At 58.9% G+C, this 10682-nt stretch overlaps 2 protein-coding genes across 2 annotated transcripts; one reads left to right on the top strand and one right to left on the bottom strand.

The window, feature by feature from the left end:
- Window positions 1-529: 529 nt before the first annotated feature.
- METTL27 (methyltransferase like 27) lies at window positions 530-4521 on the top strand. The gene is given in 7 exon segments (XM_057695436.1): window positions 530-573; window positions 884-1010; window positions 1572-1700; window positions 1914-2049; window positions 2407-2499; window positions 4200-4320; window positions 4322-4521. Coding segments are annotated over 6 exon segments (729 nt in total). The 5' UTR covers window positions 530-573; window positions 884-887; the 3' UTR covers window positions 4449-4521.
- A 964-nt stretch (window positions 4522-5485) lies between these two features.
- Window positions 5486-7219, bottom strand: CLDN4 (claudin 4). Its single transcript, XM_057695942.1, has one exon. The coding sequence runs from the start codon at window positions 6974-6976 to the stop codon at window positions 6347-6349; it is 630 nt and encodes a 209-aa protein (XP_057551925.1). The 5' UTR covers window positions 6977-7219; the 3' UTR covers window positions 5486-6346.
- Window positions 7220-10682: the final 3463 nt, after the last annotated feature.

Below are 10682 nucleotides of genomic sequence, written 5' to 3'. Positions count from 1 at the left end.
TTGAGTCCTGAGACCAGGTGTGCAATTTCAGCTGGGAGATTGAGGGTTCAAGTCCCCTCCTAAACCAGAGATTTTGAGTTCTAGTCCCAGTCTGAGGGGTTCGGTTTCAGCAGAATTTAGACACATTTCGAGGGTGTATTATAAAACATTTCTACCACCTAAGAAAGTTCTACTGGACAGCCTTGCATGGATTTTGGTGACTGTTCTAAAAATGAAGGCTGATCCTAGGTCCCTCCTGGGCCCGCAGGAATTCTGAGGCTCCTACTGTCTAAAAGCTCATGCTTTGGGGAAGCATAAGGGACGTCGGGAGCCCGGAGGGTACATAGAACGTTACTCAACCTGGATACCTTCAAATCGTCTCAGGAGATTCTGGGATCTTCCCGGGCTGACGGCGGGCCAAGAACTTTGAGCTCATTGGCTGGTGGTGGAGGGGCGGGTTGCCAGCGCTTTCCTCTAATTGGGCATTTTGTCTTCGCGAAAAGCCAATCATCGAGTGAGGTGGAGGCGGGGCCAGGCTCGCTGTACAGGCCCGCGCCCCGAGTTCCAGGGCCCTCTCAGTGGGTCGGGTTGATGGTGAGTTCTGACCCCCTACCGCCTTAGAGACCCTTCCACCCTGAAATCCAGCTCACAGTGGCCGACACAGAGGCGGGGACAGCTCCTCCCTCCCGCCGCGGGGAACACCCCTTCCCGCAGCCCTGAGCCCCCGGGTGTCCAGCTTGGCCCCTTCTGTGTTCAGTGTCCCCCTCACCCCTGTGGAATGGGATTGCATTGTGCGGGTGGCCGGGAGAGGCCCCGTCCTGACAGATTCCTCTGCTGCGCACGATGGGTGGGAGGGGGGTGGAGACTGATGTGGGCCTCAGGACATGGAAGCCTGTCTCCACAGGAGGATGGCTCTGGACCAGGGCAGGAGCCTGCCCGAGGTGCTGGCACGAGTTGGGGCCTCGCATGGCATCACCGACCTGGCCCGCAAGCTTCACTTCTATGACCAATGGGCCCCAGACTATGACCAGGTAAACTGGCCCGGTCCCCACCTCTGCGTCCCTCTGCTCGCCCGGCCTCAATTTTCCTATAAGCAGGAATAGTAAGCTTTGCATCGTCCCAGGGCAATGAATGTAAGAGTGAAGACAGACCTGGGTGCAACCCTGCAGTCCTGTCTCCTCTTGGACTGGCTCCTCTTCAGCCCATCCACGGTGGCCCTGCCCTCTGACCAGCCCATCTTCCAGATTGGCAGCCCCTACAGAACAGGAGCCAAGACCTCCTGACCCTGGGACTGCAGTCCAGGCAGAAAGGCTACCTGGAAGAGGTGCCACTGAGCGGTCACTATGAACTAAGCGGAAAGCCATGCCAAGGCCCACAGGAAAGCCCCCAGCAGTGAGCTGGGGCTACTCTCCAGTCTGGTCCCTCGACAGAGGAAAGCACCTCATACCTGGGTCTCCCCTCACTGTAGTCCCAGCAGGTCCTGGGCCCCCAGCACACACAGCTTGGCCTGGCCTACTCCTAGACCACCCCACAAGGAGGTCCCCCAAACACTGGGGCACGGGGTGGCAGCTGGCTCAGCACTCTGTCCCCAGGATGTGGCCGCCCTGCAGTACCGTGCTCCCCACCTCGCAGTGGACTGCCTCACCCAAGCCCTTCCAGGCCCGCCCCACGCTGCCTTGATCCTGGACGTGGCCTGTGGTACTGGCCTAGTGGCTGCAGAGGTGAGGCCGCCCCAGATTCTCTACCTTCCCGTCAGCCCCCACTTGCTCTAAATCCCTACTACCCCAGGTCCCAGATCCCCACCTCCCTGCTCAGACTCACTGGTTCCAAACACTTGGGCTACATCTACTGCAGGGCCCACTGTCCTCCCCGAGGTGCGGGGACCCAAGTGGGAAGTGGTAGGTATGAACTGTGACTGGGTCCTCCCACCCTAGCTGCAGGCTCGGGGCTTCCTCCGGCTGCATGGGGTGGATGGGAGCCCAGGGATGCTGGAACAGGCCCGGGCCCGTGGCCTCTACCGGTGCCTCAGCCTCTGCACCCTGGGCCAGGAGCCTCTGCCCAGCTCTGAAGGTATTTCCCCTCCCCTCTCAACACCCCAAGGCCCACCCTCTGACCAAGCCCACCTGTCAGAGCCCCTTTCTTTTGCCAGGACTCCATCCGCCTTGCCTAGCCTTCCACAAGCCCCCCTCCCACGCTAAGCCCTATCCTCCTTCTGAGCCCCCCAATCCCTCACTGAGATGCTTTCTCTGAAACTCCCATCCCATGATCTGACCTCAGCCCAGGACTGGGCCACATCTGCCATATCCCCCCCGGGATCTGGGTCCTACAGACACCAGTGGCAGGCCTGGTCCTTCCCCAGGCCCCGCCATGGGTACCATCCTCCAGGGTGGTCTGAGGCCACCACACCATGTCCGCACCCCCACACAGGGACCTTCGATGCAGTGCTAATGGTGGGCGCCCTGAGTGATGGCCAGGTGCCCTGTAGTGCGATACCTGAGCTCCTGCGAGTTACCAAGCCAGGTAAGAAGCAGCCCATCCAACCACACACACGCACCTTCCCTTCTCGACACCCATAGACACAAGCCTCAGAACACCTCAGGCCAAGCGAGGAGTAGGGTTGTACCCAGGGTCACGCAGCCAAGCATCCCAGCCACCAGCTGCCAGCCCAGGCTCGGCCTCAGCTGGCACCATCAACAGACCCAGGCAAACAGCCAGGGCAGACAGGTGGCCAGCTTGCCTCTTATGCATTGGGAAACCGGAAACAGCTCCAGTCTCCTCTCCAGCCTCTGTTTCCTCACCGATAAGCAGAGTGACACAGTCCCTTCCCCATAGAATTGCAGTGAGAATTGGGTCAAGTAGTCTGTAAGGCCTGTGTTTTAGTCCTGGCACATAGTAGGGGCTCAGTTCAGTCCCCTCACCTTCCAACTTCTCTACTAACTCAGGGCCAGCTGTTAGGGGAGTCTCTCTTTCATGGCCTCAGTTTCCTCATCTGTGAAATGGGGCTGCTCAGGTGAGAGGATAGATGTGATGAGGCTGGTGTGCAGGTGGGGGTTGTGTTTACTGTGCTCCTACTGTGTACCTTGCCCCATGCTTCCCTCTACCCTGGGGAGAAGGTACACACCCAACCCACATGCCCCAGGAAGGGGCCAAGGGAAAAAGGCCAGGCCGGAGGTGGGCCCACAGGGCTGTGGGTGCTCAGTGCTCCGAGAATTCAGAGATGAGGGGCATTTCTGACAGCTGGGATGGGGAATGAGGGGCAGTCCACGCAGGAACAGCCTAAGCAAAGCCCCAGGCAGAAAGGAGAGTGGCAGAGCGTAAGGGCCGTGAGGCTCCAACCTGCCTGTAGGACAAGATCTGGAAGCCCCAAAGGTGCCCGTCACCACAAGATGACATGCGCCCTTCACCCCTGCTGGGCCCAGCAGGGGCTGTGGCTAAGTCAGGGCAGGTCTGGGCAGGCGTCATCCTCAGGGAACCACAGAGGCTGACAGATGCAGGGACACTGGTGTGGTCAGAGAGAGAGGCAGTGATCAGGCTCAGAGGACAGGAAACTCCCATCACCTGAACCAGTAAGGACCAGGCCTCCTCACCCAGCCAGTGCTCGCCAGGCCCCTCAGCTGGCCAGCCTGCCTGCCCACATGTCCCAGGCTCCCCTGCTTCGGAGCCTTTCCTCTCATGAAGCCCCTCTCTGCCAGGAGCGCCCTGCTTCTCCTTACCTCCTCCTCCAGGAAGCCTTCCAGACCCCTGTCTCTGCTGAGTGTATCGGGGCCCGCACTGGGCATACTGTAGGTGCCCGGAGAAGATCTGGAGGGACGAGGTCATTCATTCATTCAGCCAGTGCTTACTGACTGTGCCAGCCTTCCTCTGAGACAGGGTAACCATCCCCACTCTGCAGGCTGGGAAACTGAGGCTCCGAGAGGTGAAGGGACTTGCCCTGGGTCCAAAGCCCATGGGTGTTCAGACACATGCGTGTCCTCCAGCAGAGAGGCTGGGTGAACGGTGAGAAGGGAGCCCCTTCTGTCAAGGGGATTCAGTCAAAAATTCCCAGAGTAAAGGACACTTGGTCCTTGAAAGGTGTGTAGGAGGTCGTCTAGCTGAGGAAGAAGAGAGTAGTCCTGGGTGAGGGATCCGTGTTGAGGACGTGAGCAGGAAGGGGACAACCTTCCCCATCCCTGGCTCCTGCCCCTCCCCCACTCACCTGCTCCTCCCCCACCCCTACCCAGGTGGGCTGGTGTGTCTGACCACCAGGACCAACCCATCCAATCTGCGATACAAAGAGGCGCTGGAGGCCACCCTTAACAGGCTGGAGCAGGCCGGGGCCTGGGAACGCCTGGTGGCACGGCCTGTGGACCGGTGGGAACTGGCCACCTCCGCGCTTGAGGTGGGGCCTGGTGCCTCTGACAGCGACGGCTTCATCTCTGGCATCATCTACCTGTACCGAAAGCAGGAGGCAGCCCAGGCTGAGGGAGTGAGGCCCAGTGCCTAGCCCGCAGCTGACCTCCGACCCTCCACGAGGCCTCAGCCAGGACCGTCCTTGGGCCTCCGCTGCTTTGCCTGTAAAACGAGGCCTCTGCACCTACCCTGCCCCTCGGGAGAGCTGTGCCTATTAAATGAGTCCCAGAAGGGGCACCAGAACTCTGGCTTTGCAGTTTTCTCACCCCCGGAAAGAGTGGCATCTGTCCCTGTGGAGGACAGAAGGGAAGAGACAGGACAGAGAGGGTCCCCACCCCCGGCCGTCCCTGCACCAGGCTCGACGGGGCCATGGATGTGACCCTGACGCCTCCCGGGGTGGGGGGCCCTCTCCCTCTACCTCGCAGACCAGGACCCGTGCTCACACGTCTGGGCCTTGGCCAAACACCTTCCTGTGTCCAGGACTCGCTTTCCTCATCTCTGAAGGGATCAGCATGCAGAGCTGAGGCGCCTGGGGAGTGACTTGGAGGCTGCCCCAGAGCTGGGCAGGTGAAAGGTCCTCGGTGACTGTCAGCTCCAGCCCGGGCGGGGATGGGAACAGGGCTGACGATAACGCCGCCTTCACACAGGAGCCAGGGGAAGTCTCCGTGGAGGAGGAGGCGTGGAGCTGGGCCTTCAGGACGAGCAGGATTCGGAGGGGTGGAGAACGAAAAAAGGACATTCCAGGCTGAGGGCAGGGATATTGAGAGCAGAGGCTGGGAGGAGGGACCTGGGGGGTGAGCGGACCAGCCTGGCTGCCCAGACAGAGCTGCGACAAAATCAGGGGAGGGCAGGTGGCCCATCCGCCAGGGCTGGCTGCTCTGATCTGTCCTCCCTCCTAGGGTCCCAGGCTTGACACTCTGACACACGGAGGGCTTGAGCAAGGTGACTCCGAAGGTCACGGCCAGTTTCGGTGTCTCACAATTCCCCAAAACCAGCTTTGTAAGTCTTCCCGTGCTGCCCACCACGTGGGGGTCCTACCCCTCACCAACCCACTACCCAGGCTTCCAACCCCCCCCCCCTCCGCCTCCACCGCTGAAATCAGAAACGATACAGAGCCTTCCTGTGCACAGGTCCCATTTATTGTAGAAAATAATAGCAGTTACCGTGACAAATAGTTTAAATTACAAAACAGAAACCACATAGGAGGCCGGGGAAAGCCCCAGGACTCCCTGGGGTGAGAGCCAGAGGAAGAGCGTTCCCCCTGCCCTCTCCAGGCTGGCCAATGACCTTGGCAGGGGCGGAAGATCCAGAGGTGGCCAGTCTCAAGGGGCCCGGGGTCCTTCGGCCGAGACCACAGGGTGGGGGCTGGAAGGGGTGGGGGCAGCCTGGGCCATCTCTCTGGCCCCCTCCCCCACCACTACCCAAACCAGTTTGTAGCACCTCCGCCCCTCCCCTCTAAACCTGTCTGTCCACTCTGTGCTCCGCAACTACGCTCCAAGGGCAGGTGGGTGAGCAAGGCAGCTGTTCTCATGGCCGCAGGTTTCTGTGGGCAAGGTTGGGCCCAAAAGCTTGCTGACCCACCCCGAGGATGCTGGCAGAGGGAGTGGGGAAGATCAAAGAAGGAGACACCGGTCAATGCGGGCATGGTCTCATGGTCCGCTGAATACCCACTCGGAGGCAGAGCCCAAGCAAAGTTGGGGCTGAGCTGTCCCGGCCAGCAGGAGCCAGCCCCCATATCCACAGCCGTTCCGAGGAGAGTGGTACAGAAGTCTCTCTCCATCCATCCTTGCTGGTGTCGGTGGTGACCTTGAGAAAGTGTCCGAGAGGGCCGGAAGGGGCTGAGGGCTGCCGGCCAACAGCCTGGCTCTGTCCCTGCTTCCCCGGTCCCCTGCAGCCTCTGGCAGGGCCATCCTGGGGTCACCGTAAGCTCAGTCCAGGGAGAAACAAAGCCGAAAGGAAAAGAGTCCGCGGTAGCGCCTTACACGTAGTTGCTGGCTGGGGCGGAGCGGGCGGCAGAGTACTTGGCAGAGTAGGGCTTGTCGGCGCGGGGTGCGCAGGTGCAGCACAGCAGGGCCCCACCAAGCAGCAGCAGCCCAGAGGCGGCCCAGCCGACGTAGAGCGAGGCGCCCATCTCCCGCTTCTGGCCCGAGGCCACCAGGGGGTTGTAGAAGTCGCGGATAATATTGTGGGCCGTCCAGGACACGGGCACCATCACCAGCAGGCCGGCCAGCAGGAACACCACGCCGGCCACAATCATGGTCTTGGCTTTGGCGCTGTCATCCTCCACGCAGTTGGTGCACTTGCCGCCCACCACCGACAGCAGCACGCCGAACACGGCCAAGATGATGCAGATGACGATGAGGGCGCGGGCCGCCTGCAGGTCCTGCGGCAGCGCCAGCAGCGAGTCGTACACCTTGCACTGCATCTGGCCGGTGCTCTGGACCACGCAGTTCATCCACAGGCCCTCCCAGATGGTCTGCGACGTGACGATGTTGCTGCCGATGAAGGCCGTCACGCGCCACATGGGCAGCGCGCAGCTGAGTATGGCGCCTAGCCAGCCCAGCACGGCCAGCGCGATCCCCATCACCTGCAGCCCCATGGAAGCCATGGCTCAGCGTCTGCCGGGGTCTGGGCCCTGGAAGGCTGTGGGGATCTGCTCCTGGAGGCTGTGGAGTCCAAGTGCCGAGGATGAACACTCAGCGTTCGCAGGAAGGCCTTTCACCACAAGTCCAGAGGCAAAGCCAGTTGGAGCAGCTCCGGGTGTCTCTCCTGAGAGTCAGAGGCACGAACCCAGCGGGGGTGACCGGACCAGTTCCTTCCTGCCGACAGCTGCCACAGGCTCTCAGGCTAAAGGCTGAGGTGGTTATATGGCTCCGCTGGCAGGGCGGGGGCCAAGGGAGGGATTTCAGTCCCTGGAGCCGCCCCCTGACCAGTTTCTCTAGATTCCTGAGTCTGCCAACAAAGGAACTTTCAGGCCCCAGCCCTGGGCCCCTGAGTCATCCCGGAGAGCCAGTCTCAGAGGAAACTGCCCTTTCCCCCTGCCCCCCAGGACTGTGCTGAGGTCAGTTGGGAGACAGACACTGAGTCATAACCTATGAACACCTGGACGTACCTGAGGGGCGGGAGGGGGAACCAGGCCCAGCCAGGTTTGGGGCCTGAAGACCGGGGTCCCCACACTGCAGGGCTCCCTCATTCCAGGCTTGGGTGGTTGGATGAGGGTGGGGGGGCTACCTTCAGGGAGAGGGTCTGAGGGTAGGGTCCTGGGAATGTCAAAGAGCAGCCCCACCTTGATCAGTGTTGTCAGAGTCCCTATCAATTTCATCACTGGCCTGATGGTTACTATTGAGTCTCACCATCCACGTATCCGTCTCACCAGCGGTCTGGACATTGGCCTAATGTGGTCCAGTTTTAAGGAACAAGGAGCTGGGGGGCCCGGACTCCTGGGTCCATCACCAGCCCTCCCCATCTCTCACCACCATCACCTGGCTTCCCAGCCCTGCCAGAGAAGGGGTCTTGGAGGTGATGCCCTTTTGGCCAAAGAGAGAAGGAAGCCTGCTGCCCCACCTCAGAAGTTTTAGCCAGTTCCTGCTAGGGCTAAGCCGGCTTGGCCGGAACTAGGTGGGGGAAGTCACCAAGAGAAAGCCATGAGCCAGACCCTGGGAACATCAGCCCAGCAAACAGGTGTTTACTTAGTGAATGGCCCTCCAATAAAGCCAAAATGGGAGCAAAGTCCCATGAGGCTTGGAAGGGGAAGGAAAACTCAGATGATGGGGAGGTGGGGTGCTGGCAGGGGGCCTGACAGGGAGGAGGAGCTGCCTGGCACCACTCCAGTGGGCACTGAATTCTCGGGTGGTGCTGCAGAGGGCACTGATGACAGAAATCTCCATGGATGGGTCCCCCTGGAGCTGGGCAAGGCAGCAGGACTAGGTGAAGGCGAACTTGGGAGAGAGGGAAAAGCAAGGGCAAAGGTGCCCAAGATGGGGAAATGCAGCTAGTTCTGGGAACCAGAACAGATTCAGAGGAATCCAGTCTGACCAGAGATGGCTGGGGGTTGGGGGGGGGGGGGATAGTGGGGGAGGGGCAGGAGTGAAAGAGCAACAAGTCTCTGCCTCGGGCGTCATGGAGCCCTGGAAACAGGATGGAGGTGAAAGGCGGGCAGAGGGTGAAGATCAGGCAGAGGGCCTGATTCAGGGCAGGGGGCTTTGGGAACCTAAAGGAAGGAGTCGTGATGGTGAGAGAGAATGGCCAGGCTCATCCTGGCTGGATCAAGGGAACCCCACACCCTTTCTTCCCCACATGCTGGGGAGCTCATCCCAGGGGCCAGGGCTCCCATCAGTCCCTGAGCCCCCAGCATTGTCCAGCCCTGCGCCTGGTGCCCTGGAAGAGCTGGGTGTCTAATCTGACCCAGACAGTGGTCCTTGAGCTTCCAGAGAAAGAGAGCTATCCTGCGTGAATGATTTGGGTAGAAGCCTCCTGTGAGCTATTTGAAGCATGCTGGCGGCCTGCGGAAACACAGGGCTGGCAGGGATAACCTAGCGTGATGGGGAAGCTGAGGTCCTGTACTGTGGCTGACTAAACGCTTCGGTCTCCCTACGAGGCTGGGGGCTCCTGAAGGACAGATGTTCAGCCTCAGAGCTCAGCTCAGCGGTTGACACGTACTAGGTGCTCAATAAGGCAGGAGGCATTATCCCGGGTCCCAGCTGCCCTCCCCCACTGCCCCTCACACACCTCCGCCCCCCACCACCCGCAGGCACACACACACCAACACAAACAGGAATAGTTTCTGCCAGGACCACGCCTCCCTGGCGTTTTCCTTACAAGGCTTTGAGGAACAACATGCAAACAGGCCTGTGGACTGAGCAGCAGAGATAACCACCCTTCCAGGTGGATGATAAGTGCTTCTCTGCAGTAACCTCATCACAGCATGCCTATCAGTAAGCAGGGCAAGGACTCTTACTGCCTTTGCATAGATGGGTAAACTGAGGCCCAGAGAGGGCCGGCGAGGGGGGGGGGGCTTGCCCAGCATGGGGTGGGCTGGTCATCCCAGCCCATCAGTAAGGTTTCTGCCTACAGAAGTGAATTGGCCAGATGGCCAGACCCTCACTCGCCCCACTACACCCCTGCCAACTTCCTGCTCTTGTTCTGGGACACAGCCAACTGGCACTTGGAGAAGCAGGAGTGGGGGCAGGGGAGCACACAGTCCCTAGAACTTTCCACCTGTGGCCCAACAGAAGTGACTTAGAATCTGGCCTTCCCTACCCAGCTCAGCTAAGCACATGAGAGGCAGGGGAGGGGCTGAAAGCTAGGGGGAGAGCAGGTGCAGGAGGGCCCCAGGCAAAGGGCAGGTCCAGGGCAGGGGAGGTCTGCGGGGAGCTCAGGCGGAACCGGAGGTGCCCAGGTGTGAAACAGAAACAGAAGCTAGTCCTGGGGGAGCAATGAGCCCTCTGCACATGAGTGGAGCTGGAGAGAGATATTTGATGCTTCATTTATGCCAGGAGACACTGGCTGGGTCCCACCCACCTACTGCAGGAAAAACACCAGCAAAGCCAGAATACTTTTCCTAACACCCACTCTGGCTCCCTGAGTCTCCCAACAGCTTAGACAACCTTTCACTGTGACACTTTAATCATGTGTCTGCCATTCATCACTTTTGCTTTTGGGGCTGGGAGGGCCGGGTTAGCACTTATTTCTTTTTCTTTCTCCCAACGTACACTGTCTAATTTTTTTATAATTAATTAATTAATTAATTTTAATAATTTTTATTGCGATACAGTTAACATACAATAAACTGCATATATTTAGAGTGTACAATTTGTTTTTTTTTCTTATTAGTGATGTATATATGGCAATCCCAATCTCCCAATTCATTCCCCCCCAACCCTCCCCGCTTCCCCCACTTGGTGTCCATATGTTTGTTCTCTACATCTGTGTCTCTATTTCTGCCTTGCAAAACCGGTTGATTTGGACCATTTTTCTATAGTCTGCATATATGTGTTAATATACGATATTTGTTTTTCTCTTTCTGACTCACTTCACTCTGTATGACAGTCTCTAGGTCCATCCATGTCTCTACAAATGTCCCAGTTTCATTGCTTTTTACAGCTGAGTAATATTCCATTGTATATATGTACCACATCTTTTTTATCCATTCATCTGTTGATGGACATTTAGGTTGCTTCCACGTCCTGGCTATTGGAAATAGTGCTGCAATGAACATTGGAGCACGTGTGTCTTTTTGAATTATGGTGTTCTCTGGGTACATGCCCAGCAGTGGGATTGCTGGGTCATGTGGTAACTCTATTTTTGGTTTTGCA

This window comes from Hippopotamus amphibius, chromosome 9 (assembly GCF_030028045.1).
Source record: "Hippopotamus amphibius kiboko isolate mHipAmp2 chromosome 9, mHipAmp2.hap2, whole genome shotgun sequence".
In the NCBI taxonomy this organism is placed as follows: domain Eukaryota; kingdom Metazoa; phylum Chordata; class Mammalia; order Artiodactyla; family Hippopotamidae; genus Hippopotamus; species Hippopotamus amphibius.
The sequence above is the reverse complement of the archived record's forward strand: the minus strand, read 5'-3'. Positions and strand labels throughout refer to the sequence as shown.

Coding starts and splice junctions, on each gene's coding strand:
- CLDN4 (XM_057695942.1), bottom strand. CDS start 6,976: ATGGCTTCCATGGGGCTGCAGGTGATGGGGATCGCGCTGGCCGTGCTG.